The 18975-nt window shown below is 34.4% G+C and overlaps 1 protein-coding gene and 1 non-coding gene across 17 annotated transcripts in view; one reads left to right on the top strand and one right to left on the bottom strand.

Annotated features, from left to right (window-relative positions):
* LOC105226678 (kinesin-like protein unc-104) overlaps positions 1 to 18975 on the bottom strand; it is a 98335-nt gene that overhangs the window by 8061 nt on the left and 71299 nt on the right. For 5 of the 16 annotated variants that reach the window (XM_049452818.1, XM_049452819.1, XM_049452817.1 and 2 more), the window contains exons 3-20: positions 15648 to 15792; positions 15358 to 15440; positions 14948 to 15187; positions 14203 to 14387; positions 12558 to 12813; positions 11848 to 12011; positions 11544 to 11683; positions 9580 to 9621; positions 6818 to 6940; positions 5922 to 6589; positions 5738 to 5852; positions 4097 to 4263; positions 3849 to 4039; positions 2685 to 3074; positions 1015 to 1270; positions 552 to 949; positions 394 to 484; positions 33 to 329 (exon numbers count right to left, since the gene is read on the bottom strand). In XM_049452818.1, the coding sequence (XP_049308775.1) occupies positions 33 to 329; positions 394 to 484; positions 552 to 949; positions 1015 to 1270; positions 2685 to 3074; positions 3849 to 4039; positions 4097 to 4263; positions 5738 to 5852; positions 5922 to 6589; positions 6818 to 6940; positions 9580 to 9621; positions 11544 to 11683; positions 11848 to 12011; positions 12558 to 12813; positions 14203 to 14387; positions 14948 to 15187; positions 15358 to 15440; positions 15648 to 15747 (3906 nt within the window). In that variant the 5' untranslated portion in view covers positions 15748 to 15792. Of the gene's footprint in view, positions 1 to 32; positions 330 to 393; positions 485 to 551; positions 950 to 1014; positions 1271 to 2657; positions 3075 to 3848; positions 4040 to 4096; positions 4264 to 5737; positions 5853 to 5921; positions 6590 to 6817; positions 6941 to 9579; positions 9622 to 11543; positions 11684 to 11847; positions 12012 to 12557; positions 12814 to 14202; positions 14388 to 14947; positions 15188 to 15357; positions 15441 to 15647; positions 15793 to 18975 lie in introns of all 16 variants that reach the window. The other 11 variants (XM_049452822.1, XM_049452826.1, XM_049452825.1 and 8 more) reach the window with 5 other exon arrangements.
* On the top strand, positions 5584 to 5656 carry Trnar-acg (transfer RNA arginine (anticodon ACG)). The gene has a single exon. It is a non-coding gene; the product is annotated as a tRNA-Arg (tRNA).

The raw sequence follows: 18975 nt of genomic DNA, 5'->3' as shown, positions 1-18975 counted from the left end.
GCAGTAGAGCCGCCAAAACTAGTTACACATACCGATGGCACATATTCGCCATTCGGAGCCAATTCGCAAATTTCAAACCAAACCAAGACGTCATGCTTGGCCAAAACTGTTGACGTCGATGGGCATGGTAGTGGCCCAAATTTGGGACTACGCACCGGTTGGCTAATGGGAATGCTTGGTGGAAGCATGCGACGTGGTGGTGGTCGCGAGACAAACTCTTGCTTGGCATCCTTATGTAAAGGATGGGTTTGGTAATGTCCAAAGATCTTAAACATGATGGGTTGTGTCTTCAAATACTCAATGAACGATTTGGTAACTGGTACAGTTATCTGGAAGTCAATTCAAAGCATTTTAATAGAAGGATACAATAGAAAAAACACTACAAGCACTTACATTTTGCACATGGTAGAAGCCGAGTGGTGCGCCCGATGCAGAATTCTTGACCGGTTCGGTGGAGAAAGCCTCCTCATGACGATGCAAGAAGCTGCGCAATAAAAAAGAATACAATCCTTTAAAAGCAGCACGCTTGGCAGACACCCAACAGCACTTACTTGAACTGACAGAAAATATCAGCATATTCAGCGCCAATGCCTGTAGCTTGTAGTACGGTTACGCGGAATGTGAATTCTTTGCCGACCTGCAAATGCTCGCCAGGCTCTTCATTGGCTTCCTGGCACTCAGAAGCTGAGTTTGAATCAATGCCACGTCCGGAATCAGCATCCTCAAGTTCTATTAAATTTGCATTTAGCAAAGTCAAACACCAAATCGATTTAGTTATGTAGTGAAGACAACTACCTTCAAGCTTGCTGTCCAAGCCACCGTTATCGATATAACGCTGCACATCATCCTTCTCGTTCAGAGCGCGATACTTCGGCTTGGCATCATCTTCGTTGAAAACTAAGCGCGCCGACTGCTTAACGCCATTGTTGAAGTCAATGGACTCCTCATCCTGCAAAAAAATGAATGAGAAAGCGTGAGTTAGAGCATGTATGAGTAAATTTCACAAGTATTCACCAAAACTGGTTGCACTGCAACGCGCAAGTAGCCACGCACATCGCCACGTTCATTAACAATAGCCACCTTATGAACCAATGGCACCGGATATAGCAGATTACTCAAGTAGATGAACGAGCGTCCGACCATACGGAACCAAGGAAAGCGGTCATAGAACGGATCACCGCCTGTTAGACTCTCCACATTGTAATCGGGTGAAGTAGGGCTGAGCTCAGCCTCGTTGTGATACATTTCGCGCATTAACTCCAAGCGTTGTCTAAAGACGAAAACATGAAGAGGCAATGGTACAGGTGGTTAGTGCTGAGAGAGGTGTATTTTAGGCAAGAAAATTAGTTAAGCTGGTGCAATTTAGGCGCAAAACAAATTGAAAAATAAAATCTTCAACAATTATGCAAATCAAATGAAACAACATTTAAGACCATATTGATAATGAGTTGCTGAGTATGGAGTCATGCATTTTCAACTCGATCTTACTTTGGAAATATGAAATTTTTAGACAGTTCAACAAATCTTTACTGAAAATTTCTTGATTGATTTAGAACACAAATGCTTTGACCACATTTCCGCGTAAAAATCGCTTTTATTTAAGTACCGTACTATAATTTATATAGAGTTGAACTTGTGGAACACTACAAATTGTACAGAAAACTAGTTAGTTGATATTCAGCAGCTCATGTTATGGCGTTCCTCAAAGGCACATTTATCATTTACACACAACAGAAAGGCATATCTACGAATAATTTAAAAATAATAATGATAAAACTTATATTTTTGCGCAATAAGCAATTTATTTGGAGAGCATAAAAACACACTTAAAAAATATATACTCAAAATAAGTACAAAATCATGCAAAAAGTTAATCCAGACGGTAAATAATTATTTTTTTGTTATTTAACTTTCCTCGAATAGAGAATAGAAAGTTTAGAGCTCTACTCCTAAGTATTTTTTGGAACAAGTTCAAATTTACTCTTCACTTAACTTCTTTAAAAGCTCAAAACAGTATGGACAAGTAGGATGAAAAGTATTTCTTTAGTACATCTAATCAAGTTTATTTTAATGGGAAGCTCTATAAGTTATTTTGAAAGCGTTCTTATTGAAACTAAGGACGGTCAACATTGGGAAACCCCTGCATTGTCTATATGACGATCTTGACAAACCAGATAGAACGAGCTACCTGGATGAAAATCTGCAAAAATCACGTACAAAAGGATAGAACGAAAGTACACAAAATTCCTATTGCCACTCGATAGAAGAAACTGTAGGAACATGATCGGAATACTAACTGGTCACTGTCTGGTGGCGACACACGCTCGCAGGATAAATAAAGGAATAATTTTTATTGACTACGGAGATCTACGAACATCGTTCAGCTTTGAGAGCTTGAGCTTGAGCTTTCCAAATATTACAAACTTAATTCCAGCTTTTGATTAAAAGCTCGCCTTACGGAAGCTTCGAACAACGTTGAAACACAAACTTATGTCTAAAACACGAGCTTTATGCAATAAATAAAATGCTCAACACAAAAACTCAAAAATTTAAACACACATTTTTAAAAAGTAAAAAAAAAAACAACAACAACAACAACAGAAAAAAAGTTTAGCAAGCTTGAGCTTTCCAAATATTACGAATTTAAAAATAAAGACCTCGTTGTAGCGAAAATGAAAGCAGACCTAGATGGCATTAAGTTAGCCAATGAAAGACGAGACGGTGAACTGCCAGCACCGACTTTCTTCGGACTCGTGCGCATCGCTGACGAGAGGCTATCGCTTAAAGGCGCCAACAGCGACGACGACGACGACGACGATGATGTAGTGTTAACGTGATTTTGTATTTGTAATTGGGACTGTGGGTATGTGTGAATATTGTCGGAATTATTTGGTGGCGGGTATGCGCCGTTATACGTAGTAACTGTAGTTGCGGTATACGGTATTATGCCATCGTAATGCAGAGCCTCAGCCGTAAGCACAGCGCTATCACCGCACAGCGAGGTTGTGTCGTAAAGCATAGACGATGGTGGACTCTCCACATTGTAGATTTGGCGCATTAGCTCCAAGCGATAGCTGATGTGTTGTTGTTAGAATTTTTAGTAATTTTTTTGTGTTTGTTTTTGGTTAATTTGTAGGACAGTTAGGAATGTGGTGGGTTTGAGAGGTTGGGGCTCGTACATGTGAAGTTAGGGCGAGCAGTTTGGAGAAATTTCAAAAAAATAAAAATGAAAAAATACACAAAATTTTGTTAGTAAAGCCTAGGCTATGTATGTATGTAGCTAAAATACTGTATAATTGTAGGTTATGAACAATGAAAAATGTTAGGTTAGTAAGTGATATGAGCGTTATGAGTGTACGAGTGCTGTGCGTAGCGCTTATGGTGGTATAGACGCAAATATTACGGTAAATTTTACGAAATATCGTTTACTCTTCAATTTGAAAGCTTTGAGAAAGTTTAGTAGCATTTAATTATTTACGTTAGTTGCAACAAAACAACCACCATGCACGTTCCAAAAATTATAATTATATAATTTATTTAAAAATTTAATTTTACTTTGCATTTAACAACCAAAAAAAAAATTAACAAAAAAATGTGCTGCTTTACCCCTGCAGCAACTCATTGCAAATGCCTTTGAGGATCTAAATTTACAACCAAAAAATATAACCTTACTAAAGACAGTGTTGTATTTTCATTCCCAAGAAAATTAAAAATAATTTTAATGCCCAAAATAATGTTTGCGATTTTGAAAACCAAAATTTATGTGTGAAGACATAGAACTACTCACGAACTCGCTTCCAAAAAACACAATTTTTTGTTGCAAATAACGCTACAGCAACACCACTTACCGCAATTTCTCCAAGGACCAGTAGTGTGTGGCGCCATTCTTGGTGTCGGTCACCTCTACAGCCACAATGGTTTTCGAAACTGGTGGTGCGCCAAATTCGTCCTCGCTTTGCAATGGCGTAGCGGCTGAGGCCAGCTCAGGTGGTAGTGGTGAGTAGAGCGTGTCGGTGAGCAGCGTGAATTGGAATTGCACCTGTTGAAGTTTGATTTTAGTATTTTAGAATGTTATGAAATAAAATATTTAACTCACCTTCTTTTTCAACTCTACGGAGATAGCATTTGCCTCTTTCAAGAATATGGCATTGCCCCAGAGATCGTCACGCAGTGAGGTGAATTGGTGGTAACGCCATTTGCGGAATGCCCAAGCAGCCAAGCCGGCTTCGCGTGCGGACCAGCAGGATTCATACAGTGGATTGGCTGAAAGAAACGAAAGAAATAATTTTAAAGACGCTGTACTAAAGGTGGTGTTAATCAGCGAAAGGGGTACCATGGTGTTAACGCTACCCATTCAGTTGAAAAGGGTAAAAGGGATATATGTGTTTTATAGAAGAAATAATAATTTTAAAATAAAAAAAAAAGAAAAAAATAATAATTTTAAATTAAAAAAAGAAAAAAAATAACAATTTTAAATTAAAAAATAGGAAAACCGCTAATTTCGGCCGAATCGAAGTTATATGCTATAGTGATCCGATCTGAACTATATGTTCGCAAATTGAAGTGTTACCTTGAACAATAATTCTTGTCAAATTTCGTGAAGTTACCTTGTCAAATAAAAAAAATTCCCATAGAAGAACTTGATTTTGTTGGTTCGGTTTGTATGGCAGCTATATGCTATAGTGAACCGATCAGAACGATTTCTTCGGAGAATGTACCTTTGTCTTAGGAAATAATGTATGCCAAATTTCTTTAAGATAGCTTTTCAAATAAAAAAAGTTTTCCATATAAGTACTTGATTCTGATCGTTCGGTTTGTATGGCAGTTATATTTTATAGTGGACCGATCTGAACCATTTCTTCGGTGATTACACCATTGCCTTGGATAATAACTCATCCAAAATTTGAAGGAGATATCTCGTCAAATGAAAAAGTTTTCCATATAAGAACTTGATTTTGATCGTTCGTTTTGTATGGCAGCTATATGCTATAGTGAACCGATCTGAAAAATTTCTTCAGAGATTGCACCATTGTCTGAACGAATAGTCCATGCCGAATTTGATAAAGATATCTCCTCAAATAAAAAAGTTTTCTAAGAAGAACTTAATTTTGATCGTACAGTTTGTATGGCAGTTATATTTTATAGTGGACCGATATCGGTGATTTCGTTAAATGAACAGCTTTTTGGGGAAAAATGAACGAGTGAAAAATTTCTAAGTGATATCTCAAGAACTAAGGGACTAATTTGAGTATATGAATAAATATTACATTATGTTTACAAAAAAAATCAATTTAAAAAAAAATTTTTTTAAACACATTTTCAAAATTTCCAAAATATAAACGCTTTTTTTGTAGAAAAAAATACTAAAGTATAACTTAGTACCGTTTCTAACGGAAACTTTCGCAAGCGTTGGCATTACTTGCATAACATTGGAAAAAAAGCTACTTAAACCGCTAACTGCACAACAAAAGCACTATTACAACAGTGCCTACTAAACTGTAGAAACTTTAAATTGTGTGAAAGAGAAAACGTGAATCACGCTTGCCCACACTGAACACGCGCATATGACTTGAAATTTGTAACGGTCCTGTGGCGCAATGGATAACGCGTCTGACTACGGATCAGAAGATTCCAGGTTCGACTCCTGGCAGGATCGCACATAATAACTTTTTTTTATTTAATTTTAATTTATTTTAAAACGAAAATAATAAAAAATATTTTATTTATTACTACTTACTGTATAAATCTTCCTCCTGATGGAAATCTTCGGGTGAGTAGCTGCTGTACATCGACATGGTCATCGATTGTTCCTCGACTTGCTTTTGCAGCGCATCAATGCGTGCTTCATAATTCTAAAATAAATAAAAAATAAGTCTTTATTAGAATTCTAATATGAATACAAGCATGCTGCCACCACGCACCTTACGCTGCTCCTCGAACTGCTGATCGGCCTGCATCTTCTCGCGCTTATACTGCTCCTCCAAATTATCCAAACGCTTCTGCATTTCGGCCTTCAAATCTATGCCCTGTTTCTCCAACAATTCACATTGTGCGAAATTCCAGTCCACCTGCTGTGTGTCGCACTTCTCCGTCTCATTCTCGTTCTCTGCATTCTCAGTGATCTTATCGCGCAACTCACGCGCCTGCTCGGGATTGGTGAAGCGAAATACATGATTTTTACCGAGTATAACACGCGAGCCGGTCTTCAACACCTCTGGTTCGACTAATTTGCGTCCATTCAAATAGACCAAAGCATCTTTGTGCGGTATGAGCGTAACGGTGCTGCTACGATTTTCAAAAGTGCAATGCTCTTTCAATATATGCGAACCGGACAATTGTATATCTTGCGGCACATTGGCCTCGTGTGTGCCCAAACGCGTAATGCCGTCTTTAATATAGTAGAGCAGACATTCCGATAAGTTCGGGTCTTCATTTAGATTGACCAAATGTGGTGTTTTCTTTGGTGAGAATACACCAACGGTATCACCATCCTCCTTGACGGCTACACCCATTTCAGCGAAGACCGCTTCGCGTTGCAAGCGTATCTCTTCGGTGCGTTTTAATTTCTCCTCCCAAGTCTCGTTGAGTTCTGTAGAAAAAATGTAGGAAAATTGTTAAAAAAAAGATACTTTTGAATTGAGCATTAGAAAGATTGTTTAAACGAATTCGCTATGAGGCGGATTGATGTAAGGATCGTATCTGCTTAGAAAACTGGTGTATGGATTCGTTGATTTAATCTGAGCTAGGGTCGGCAGTGCCAACTTGAAGAACAGTTAGCTTTGCTAAGTTCAGCATACAAACAAGTCACTTCACTCACCTGCAATCAATTTCTCGCTGGCCTGCAGCTGATCCACTGCCATTTCGGTAGTCGAACCGTTGCGATTGCGTGTCTTTGTTGGCGACTTTATTGGTCCGCTGCCAGATTTGGTCATTTCATCTTCTGTATAATGAAAAAAGATATTAGATTTCTTGTTTAGTTTTGGGTGTTATTAGACATTGATAAGCGCATATACATATATATATATTTACAAATATTGTAGTAGGTATGTATTGAGAAGCGTGCAAAGCGAAAGAAGAATAATTCAAGTTTAACTGAGAAGATGGTATGTTTCTTAGTGTATTTGCGGAGCTATGTACAAAAGTGACCATATCTTTATGTATGAGTGTTTCTTTTGTATGTATGTAACGCATATATGTTTTTGTGGTAAATAAGCTATGAGTTTAGGAGACAATCATGAAAATGTGTTCAGTTCCGGTTTTCGTTTTGAAGTGGCGGAAGCGCAAAAAAATTTCGAAAAAAGTGTCGAAAACACAATTATTTGTATATTTGTTCTGTACAAATACAAACTGCAGACGAGTACAATACATACAAATATATCGGACGTACAATTATTATATTAGATATTCGTAGTATGGTTACACTGGCGGTCATAAAAATGGGCACGGTGAAAAAAATTCCAATTGTCTACATATTTTTAATAATAATATTATATGATCATTATTTTTTAAATTTCAATACTTTTCTAAAACAAATTAAGAACGTTGCCACCTGTTTAAACTATTTTTTTTTAATGATCGCGGAAGAAAAAATACCTACGGTCTAAAATCATTAATAATAAAATTATATTTTCATTATTTTTTAAATTTTTACACTTTTTTAAAAAAGGGTTGCCACCTGTTTAATACTAATTTTAATATAAAGTAATTAAAAATGTTTTCAGTACTACTTGATAAGGCTAAGAAACATTCAATACTTTTCTAAAAAAAATTAGGAACGTTGCCACCTTTCAAAACAATTTTTTTTAATGTTTGCGGAATAAAAGATACCTACGGACTATAAATCATTAGTAATAAAAATATATTTTCATTATTTTTTATATTTTCATACTTCTCTAAAACAAGGGTTGCCACCTGTTTTATAAAAATTTTATATTAAAAATATTTAAAAATGTTTTAAGTACTACTTAATAAGGTTAAGAAATATGGCATACACTATGGTTGAAGATTGTGAGACAGATTGCATATAATTTTTGCAAAGGTTGCCACTTAATTAAAGAAATTAAAAATAAAAAAACTTTTACCAGAATGACAAATGATTGCCTCACAGTTATCAAACCGAAAATCTATATAAGATTATTTATAATTGAAATTTTTTTGTACAGGGTTGCCATCAGTTTAGTATTTGAATCAATTTAATTCATTAAGTTAATGAAATTGTCGGCGAAAATTCTCCTCTGAATCCTTTCCGAGGATGCCATCTTGTAATAGATGCCACTGCATGACGACGATGACGGAGACGGACTGGAAAGTTCGTTCCTCTTGCAGTGAGGAGGTATCTAGATAAAGTATGACTTCTTAGTTGGGTATTCAATGCTCCTAAGAGCACAACATGCAAATAAGAAGTCTTGCCATGGTTGCTGATATAAAAAAGGCCTGAATAAAGGTGTCATGCGGGATGTACCGGCGATCACCCTTTCTGGGTCCCTGAAACACCACCACCAGATGGCTGAAGTCGAGGAAGATATTATGGAACAACAGCAAGATGAGTGTTCTTGTGGGTCTGGGCAGACAGAGAGAAAGATAGCTCTAGAGTGACTTTTAAGTCTATAATATTTGAGTCTTACTATTTTCTTTAACTTCATATAATAAAATATATCATGATATAATTTTTATCACGATTTTTTGTTATAAATTTTAGTTAATGATTTTCAATTTTTTGCAAATTTGAGAGTTGTTTGTAATTTACCGTTACCAAATTTTCACAAAAACGTATAGTGTCATTATTTTTATGACCACCAATGTACTTAAGTCTAAATTCGTATATGTAGTAAGTAATCGAAAATATTTCAATTTTGAGCACTGGAACGCAAAAGAAGCATGTCAAAAGTACGGTTATGTTGAGAGTACGAGTACAGTTACACACACACATACAAGTAGATTGCAAAAATTGTACTTTGGTAAACTTTTGTATATATGTATGTATGTTTATATAAAAAAAATATATATATATATTAAGTACTTAAGACTTGGTTATATAAATCGGCGTAGTTGACACATTAGCAAGCTTGAAAATCGCACAACAAATTTATAATAATATTAGATATTATTTGTACTCTTCAAATACGCACACACACATACACACGCATATTTGTAAGCACACAAGCGGCTGCATTTATTGGGTATTAATTGGCATTTAAGCATTTTTTGCGGTTAGTTTGTTAGCTGGCAATGTACAAATAGCCTGTGTTTGTTATTGTAAATTAAGTATTTCACTTTATTTTGGTTGCTAAAAGCGTGCATTGCGCAATAATTTCCAATTTCTATTGGCTGTGTGGGTGTATGTGCGTGCGTGTGTTAGCTTTTTTCGATTTCATTTGGACTAGCATGTATTTTTGGACACACATACATATGCATAATTAATGCTGTGGTTGCGGTTGCATAATAATTGCACTTAATTTGCGAGTAGTAATTATATTTTCGTTTATTTTTCATATAAAATTTGCAAAGCCTTGGCATAATTTGATTAAGGAAATTGCTAATTGTTGTTGGTATACTTTTTTGTTTAGCAGTTCTACTTACTATTCGGATCGCGCTTCTCACAAACCACTTTACCATCGGGCCCTAAATGAGAATATGTATAGACTATATAGGCTCGTGTTGTTCGAATTTAATTTTGTTAATGTTTAATTTAATTATAAATCAGCGTTAAGTCAATTATGTTCATAAAATTTCAATTGAAATATGAAAATGATTTATGTGCTCAATTTTAATGATATTTTTTTGAAAACTATTTCATTAGCATGAATTTTATGGTAGACGATTTAATAAGTTTTTGAATTTTTTTAGTGCAAAAAATTTAAAATTAAATAAATTTTTATTAACTTTAAATTATTTTTAATTAATTCGAATTATTTGTAATTATATATTTATTACTTAATTAATTTTTAGCAATTTGTTTTTGAGGAAAAAATAATAATTTTAATTTTTTAAATTTTATTAATTATTTGTAATTAAATATTTTTTTACGTAATTATTCTTTGGCATCATTCGTTGCTATTATTAAATTTTTTAGTGTAAATAAAAATTATTTTTAAAATTAATAAATTTTGAATAAATTTTAATTTTTATTAATTTTAAATTATTTGTAATAAAATATTTTTTAATTATTTGTAATTAAATATTTTTACGTAATTAATTTTTAGCACTCTGTTTTTGAGGAAAAAATAATAATTTTAATTTTTTAATTTTTATTAATTATTTGTAATTAAATATTTTTTTACGTAATTAATCTTTACCATCATTCCTTTCTATTTTTAAATTTTTTGTGTAAAAAAATTATTTTTAAAATTAATTAATTTTGAATAATTTTTAATTTTTATTAATTTTGACTTATTAGTAATGAAATATCTTTTAATTATTTGTAATTAAATATTTTTACGTAATTAATTTTTAGCACTCTGTTTTTGAGGAAAAGATAATAATTTTAATTTTTATTAATTATTTGTAATTAAATTTTTTTTATGTAATTAATGTTTAGCATCATTCCTTGCTTCCTTATTAAATTTATTTGTGTAAAAAAAATTATTTTCAAAATTAATTAAATTTGAATAACTTTTAATTTTTATTAATTTTGAAATATTTTCAATTATTTTTAATAAAATATTTTTTAATTATTTTTAATAAAATAATTTTTTAACGGAATTAATTTTCAGCATCATTGTTTACTTGCTTAATTTTTGTTAATTTTGAGTTATTTTGAATTTTTTCTAATTATTTGTAATTAAATATTTTTTACGTATATATTTATGAAAAATAAAAATAATTTCAAATTTTTAATTATTTGTAATTAAATATTTGTTTAGTTATTAATTTTTAGTGTTATTCTTCACTTCCTTATTTAATTTTTTGTGGGTAAAAAATGTATTTTTAAAATTTATTAATTTTGAATAATTTTTATTAATTTAGAATTATTTGAAAATAAATATTTTTTAATAATTTCTGACTAAACAGTTTTTACGTTAATTCTTTGCAGCATCATTTTTTAATTTGTATTAATTTTGAATTATTTTTAATTTTTTCTAATTATATGTAATTAAATATTTTTTACGTAATTAATTTTTAGCAAAATTCTAGCTTCTTTATTTATTTTTTTTTTAAATTAAATTAAATTTTAATTAAAAAAATATAAATTTTTTATTTTTATAAAAAAAATATAAATTTTTAATTTTTATTAAAAAAATATAAATTTTTATTTTTTATTAAAAAAATAAAAATTTTTAATTTTTATTAAATTAATTAATTTATTTTTTTTTTAATTTTCATTAATTTTAAATTATTTTGAGTTTTATGTAATTAATTTTTCTTTTTTACTTTTAGTCCAATTGCTATTGCATACTAATCGGCGTAGGTTAGTAGTCGAATTACGGAAAGTTAGTTAGTGCGCTTCTAATTTAACTCAATTTAACTATACAATATATAATTTTGTAATAAATAAGTAGTATAAAAAATCTTAAAACTAACGGTAATATGCACGCCACACCTACCTTCTTGCACTTCAATGCCCTCGGCTTTCAAGAGATCGCGCAGCTTCTGTATCTCTTCCTTGAGCTCCCGTATAAGCTTGGCATTGGCGTCCTCGTTGACGATGGCCTTGCAAACGATCTGTTTGGCGCGATCGGCATAGCTGAAGAATACAGGAAGACATTTTTATTTGTTTTGTAAAAATTTATTTATTTTTTATACGAAATATAAATACTCAAATGTTCTGAGGTTCTCTGAGGTTTGTTTTTTTTTTTAACCCGAAATGAAATGAATCATAATAACTATACAATATTTTCAGACACTCACCGCAATGTGCTCAAGGTTTCATCGTAGTTGATGTCAGCTGGTGAGATTGCGGCAATCATGGCGGTCTTAGAGTTGCCACCCAAGTTTTCGCGCAACAGCCAGGTCAAAACGGAGTCGCGGTAAGGTATGAAATCGGCTTTCTTTGATTTCTTGTTTTTAGAAGCCTACAAATCGAGCATGATAAAGCAAGTTAAAATAAAATATAGATGCTGGTAAAAGGCTACACTGCGGAAAATTGTATGAGTCAAATGGTTAAACGAATTTTTGTGATAATATTATGAATTTTTAAACTTTTCGAAATATTATTATGCATTATAAATAAAAATTTTACATTACAATATTTGTTTAAAATATTTATACTTTTGTTAACATTTAAATACATAAATTTTAACCAATAAAACTTTTCAAAACACTTTTAAATTTTTTTCACTGTAACACGCATTATTTCGCTTTAGTTAAAGTTTAATACTTACAGACTGTTTTTATTATGAAATTGTTAATAAATTTTGAATATTCACAATTTTTTTCAGTGTACGAATTTCCAATATAGTTTATTAAATTTTTTTTTGTGCGAAATTGTTCAGCATTTTGGATGAATGAGAGATAAACAAGAGCAAAAGAGGCATGTGAATAGTAAAAGCTTCAAAAATTACTGCTTTTCAAATACAAAATGCAATAAAAATCTGTTTTAATTCGAAATTATTACTTACAATTTCGGCCAAGGCCGAGATAACTTTTCCGAGTGTTGTCAAAGATTTATTGATGTTGGCGCCCTCCTTTAGACGTGTGCCTTTGGCGCCAGTCGAGTCCGCGCGTTCGGAACCAGCCAAATCGACCAAGCTAATTTTCGAAACCTTCTCGGTGGTCAGATCGGTCATATTGTCGTGACGACGTTGGGTAAAGAATATGGTGAAAACAGCATGTGAGCGCGAGCTGGTCTCATTCATGTTGGTAGCGGCCACGGTGCTGATGGAGAGAAGGCAGAGTAAAAACAGGAGTTATAAAAAAAGGTTTAATTAATTTATATTAAGTATTTTATGGCAAAATTTATTAAATAATATATTTGGAAATATAAAAAGTAAAGCCTTGGGAGCTCAGTTATACTATTTCTTACTGAAAGTTGTCAGAGTTCTAAGCTCTTTGTACCCTGAGCGGTTGTTCGACACATGTTTCTGTATGAGAAACTTTCTTGTTTTATGATATATTTTTACGAAATTTGGTAGGAATTATTGCTTAAGGTAACGGTATAATCTCCGAAGAAATTATTCAGATCGAGTCACTATAGCATATAGCTGCCATACAAACTTACCGATCAAGGGCTTGTCCTTATATAGAAGACTTTTTTATTTGACAAGGTATCTTTTCAAAATTTGACATACATTATTACTCAAGTCTACGGTACAATCTCCGAAGACATTTTTGAGATCGGCTTACTATAGCATATAGCTGTCATACAAACCGATTGATGGAAATCCAGTTTTTATAGGAAAAACTTTTTTATTTGACGAGATACTTGACTGAAATGTGGTACGAATATTTACTCAAGGTAACAGTATAATCTCTGAAGAATTTTTTCAGATCGAATCACTATAGCATATAGCTGCCATACAAACCGATTGATCGAAATTCAGTCTTTATATGGAAAACTTTTTTATTTGACGAGATATCTTTACAAAATACAACCCGAATTATTTTCCAAGATAACGGTATCATCCCCGAAGAAATTATTATGATCGGGTCATTATAACGTATAGCTGTCCTACAAACTGAACTCTCAAAATTAAGTTCTCGTAGGGAAAACTTTTTTATTTGAAAAGCTATCTTTACGAATTTTGGTATAGATTATTGTCTATGCTAGCGGTACAAATCCCGAAAAAATCATTCAGATCGGCTCACTATAACATATAGCTGCCATACAAACTAAACGCTCAAAATTAAGTTTTTGTATGAAAAACTTTTTTGTTTGAAAAGCTATCTTTACGAAATTTGTTACGCATTATTTTCCAACCTAACGATATAATCTCAGAAGAAATTGTTCAAATCGGACTACCATAGCATATAGCTGCCATACAAAATGACAGCCGAAGTTAAATTTTTTTTGTTTTTCAATCAAAAACAGATAGTTAAAGTACAATATTTAACTCAATTTTCTATTAAAAACTTTAAAATGAGCAATGCCTTAAAGAGATTAATAATATTATAATATTTTTGTAATTATTTTCATTATTCTTTATGATATTTTACCCTAACGATTTTGTATTGGCATTTGTCCCTTCATAAAATCAATCAAATCAAATTAAATTAATATATAAAAATAGTAAATCTAATTTATATATTTATCAAACATTCGCTTACCGCGCTTTGTTGCCCTCATCGATGAGATCGTGTATGTCCTGATAGTCGGTGACGGCCAACTTGGATAAATCCTCCACGTATGGACCGAGCAATGGATGCTCACGTACACGCAAGTTGCCTTTGTTCTTCGGATTTAATAAATCGCGTACACGTTCGCAATAGATTTCCATATATGAAACCTCAACCTGTACACAATCGCAGACAAAGAAATCAAGATAAATAGTAAGTAAGGCAGAATAGTAGCATAGAATAATTGTGAAAAAAATGTAATAAATGAGGGCATATTCATCAGTATGCCAAGCGACAACATGAGCGCCAACAACAACAACAGCATGTTTACAGTGAGTGTTGCAAGCATTCGCAATATTGTAAATTCGCTTTGTAGTGTCGTCTTTGTATGCATAAACTATGCGCATAAATCCCTTTTCACACAAGCACCTATACACACACACCCACGCACACACTTATCTCCGCTGAGACAACTGTCAGCACTTGCATTCTAAAGAGACAACATATCAGCTACAATTGCACAACGAACCAGCCACTGCTCTCCGCACCACACTTGCTGCCTCACTATTTATTTGTGATTTTTCTTCCACATTCGCTTCACTTCACTTTACTTTCCTTCACTTCACTTTACTTCCCTTCACTTCACATCACATTTCACCTCACTTTGCTTTATTACTTTTCGCTTCACTACATTTGTTTGTTCCTTAAGGCTTTGCAGACGTCCTCCTCAACTTACCGAATACTTGAGTTCGTTTGTTTCCGTGTCATGTATACGATTGAAGAGATCCTTACAAATCATCGGTATAATGCCCTCTTGATGCTCCTCCTGCTTGCCCATCATTGTGTATGATTTGCCGGCACCGGTTTGACCGTAGGCGAATATGCATACATTATAGCCGTCGAAGGAGTGCTGCAGCATCTCCTCGCCGATGTCCTTGTAGACCATCTCTTGGGTGGAGAATTCGGGATCCCGTGGCTGTCGCAAAAGTTTTTAAAAGGAAGAGGAAGGATGGAAAAAATGCAATTAAAAAGCGCTTTCATTTAATTAATTATCAAGTACAAGTGTTAAATTCATTATGAGCAGGAAAACTTTGTTCAAAGAATGCTTTGAAAGTATTATTTTTAATATCCTGTAAAAGTACTTACATCGTGTGACCAATAGGAATAATCGAAATTGAAGCTTTTGATGGCTTCGCTGCTGTTTATTGGTACTTTGGGATTTGTGATAGCTGCAAGGAAGGAAATGTTATATAATACAGTTATTCAAATGAAGTATGATTTATTAAAATTTATTGCTTGAAAATCGGTCTCAATAAACTTAAAGCTAAAACTTTCGAAACGTGACTTGGTTCCGATGTAGTGTTCTATTTTAGATTTTCGGGCAAAACTGACCTAAATGATGAAATACAGATAGAAATGTATATTGTTGTACTCACCGGTGGTTGCACCGCTCATTTGAATTATACATTTTGATTCTCGACCGATTTCACGCGAATTGAAGGGTCGCACTCGAACCGCCACCTTAACGGACGACATTTTGGCGGTGAGAGAGGCCCAAAGGCCTTAATAACGCACTAGAAGCTGCAAGTAAATAAAGAAAAAATAGTTTTTAATTAAATATTATTTTAAAATATAGACTAAATGTTGTTTTAAGAACTTTGAAAGAATGTGAATATTCCTAAAAGTGTTAAGGTAATACTGATGGACCGAATTTCTGTCTGTGAATCGCTGCTGAATCGCAACAAAATCGACCCATTGTAGAAGCGGATGTTTAGCGGTGATGAAACGACAATATCAAACTAAGGCGGCCGTGGGAAAATCGTAGTGAGCCGTCACCAACGGTGGCCAAGCCAATTACAATGGAGCCATTAACAGCTTCATCGACTCCCTCTCAGTGAGTGGCGTACTTGTAGTTAAACCACGACCCTTTTCAGACGAAGAGTTGTCGAGAGAATCAAGAGTGAACCTTGAGCAGCTTCGTTCTGTATACTGTGTCAGGTCAAACTCCTACTTATCTAGAATTGATACTGACATATCAAATATATGCCCAGCGTGCAACGAGTCACCGCGTGACACTAACTCTCTTACATCCCCTGCTAACCCTACACATCTGACAGCTCTCTCCATATGGCCCGACTTCGTCGAAACAGCACATTTCCTGGACCTACCGTTGGATGACCTCGATGACAACAAAGATTAGCTAAACGTTACAATAACAACAACATGGCCAAGCCAAAATTGATGGTCAGGAAACTTGTTCTTCAATGGCCACACATTCAGACCTATACTGTCAACAATTGGGTTATCGAAAGGAAGAAATCGTCCAAAAGCGGTCAGCGGTCAAAGGCAGAGAAACTGTGTTCTTCACAACTACATCTGGTAACACACATCGATGTGAATCGCCAAAAGCTCGGCCCGATCTTATGCATCCATTTTATTGACCAGACCTGCCACCAAGTGATTATTACTTGTTCTTATCTCTGGCGAGTGATTTTGCTGATTTAAGATTTGATTGCCAATAAGGACAAAGGACAAATGACTATACCGATTATCAATTATTCTCAAATTAGCAACAAGTTTTCGAACAAAACGTTGCATATTTGATCAAAATCGGATTATTCTAACTATACTAAAAGCATCCCCGAAAACTTGGACCACTGCACGGCAGAAGCTTCGAGGGATTTATGAATGGAGAGCAGTCGCTGAAGAAGAGGCGTTCTGAGCTTTTACTGAATGGATCGAAGATAGGAGAAAATTTCGAAGGGAGAGTCTTCTGTAAGGACCTCTTCAAGTCAAGCTTAGTTTTAGGTTATCGGTCCACAATATATTAAAGAGAAGATGTCACTTAACAAAGGAGGCCCGTGAGCTTTTCCATTAATTGGTCGAAGTTAGGAGAGAATGTTTAATGGAGAGTCTTCTGTAAGGACCTCTTCAAGTCAAGCTCAGCTTTAGGTTATCGGTTCATGATATATGAATAAGATGAAGCCGCTGAAAGAGATGAGCTGTGAGCTTTTTCATTAATTGGTCGAAGTTAGGAGAGAATGTTGAATGAAGAGTCTTCTGTAAGGACCTCTTCCAGACAAGCTTAGCTTTAGGTTATCGGTTCATGATATAAAGGGTGATTTTTTAAGAGCTTGATAACTTTTTTTAAAAAAAAAACGCATAAAATTTGCAAAATCTCATCGGTTCTTTATTTGAAACGTTAGATTGGTTCATGACATTTACTTTTTGAAGATAATTTCATTTAAATGTTGACCGCGGCTGCGTCTTAGGTGGTCCATTCGGAAAGTCCAATTTTGGGCAACTTTTTCGAGCATTTCGGCCGGAATAGCCCGAATTTCTTCGGAAATGTTGTATTCCAAAGCTGGAATAGTTGCTGGCTTATTTCTGTAGACTTTAGACTTGACGTAGCCCCACAAAAAATAGTCTAAAGGCGTTAAATCGCATGATCTTGGTGGCCAACTTACGGGTCCATTTCTTGAGATGAATTGTTGTCCGAAGTTTTCCCTCAAAATGGCCATAGAATCGCGAGCTGTGTGGCATGTAGCGCTATCTTGTTGAAACCACATGTCAACCAAGTTCAGTTCTTCCATTTTTGGCAACAAAAAGTTTGTTAGCATCGAACGATAGCGATCGCCATTCACCGTAACGTTGCGTCCAACAGCATCTTTGAAAAAATACGGTCCAATGATTCCACCAGCGTACAAACCACACCAAACAGTGCATTTTTCGGGATGCATGGGCAGTTCTTGAACGGTTTCTGGTTGCTCTTCACCCCAAATGCGGCAATTTTGCTTATTTACGTAGCCATTCAACCAGAAATGAGCCTCATCGCTGAACAAAATTTGTCGATAAACACATTTCGAACCGAACACTGATTTTGGTAATAAAATTCAATGATTTGCAAGCGTTGCTCGTTAGTAAGTCTATTCATGATGAAATGTCAAAGCATACTGAGCATCTTTCTCTTTGACACCATGTCTGAAATCCCACGTGATCTGTCAAATACTAATGCATGAAAATCCTAACCTCAAAAAAATCACCCGTTACATAGGAATGGTATGAATGGAAGACATGACTGAACTGACTGAGGCCCTATGAGCTTTTTCATGAATGGATCGAGACTAGAAGAGAATGTCGCATGAAGAGTCTTCTGTAAGGATCTCCTCAAGTCAAGCTTAGCTTTAGGTTGTTGGACTGCTTTAGTCTCTTTCAGGCAGATGTGGCTGCTATTAAAGTACCAGAAGTCAAGGAGGTTCTAACTTTACTCACTTCAGTTCAGGCAGACTTCACCAAGTTACTACATTTTCCGACTCGTTTCGGTGCATTGTAAAAGCGGAATCGCTCACATCGGAATGCGAATGAGTTGGATTCCAGTTATCATACTACAACCCGTTCCCACGACAGTTTGGTATACGTACCTGGAACGGACCCGAATTTTTTTCCGGCCAAGGACTGTCAACTCGGCAGATTTCTGCGGACGTTTTTTGACGACCTGCCTCTGGGCGACTGCAAGCTCCTTCTGGCCTTCCTAGGAGATCTATTGCAACTTGCTTTTAGCAAAATTTAACTTGCTACAAACGTAGTAGTCCTTACAGAACAGTAACAATAACATTCATGTTATAAGAACAAAATTCTTGTTGGATTTTTGGATCAATTTACCAAACGAAGATAAGGTGGAGCATTCAGGTATTTTCTTCCCCATTGTGCAGCTTTTGCAAGACTGAGGTTGAATCATCTCGACAGCCATATTTTTGGCGAACC

Source organism: Bactrocera dorsalis, chromosome 3 (assembly GCF_023373825.1).
Source record: "Bactrocera dorsalis isolate Fly_Bdor chromosome 3, ASM2337382v1, whole genome shotgun sequence".
Classification (NCBI taxonomy): domain Eukaryota; kingdom Metazoa; phylum Arthropoda; class Insecta; order Diptera; family Tephritidae; genus Bactrocera; species Bactrocera dorsalis.
Note: the sequence above shows the minus strand (reverse complement) of the source record. Positions and strands in the feature narration are given on the sequence as shown.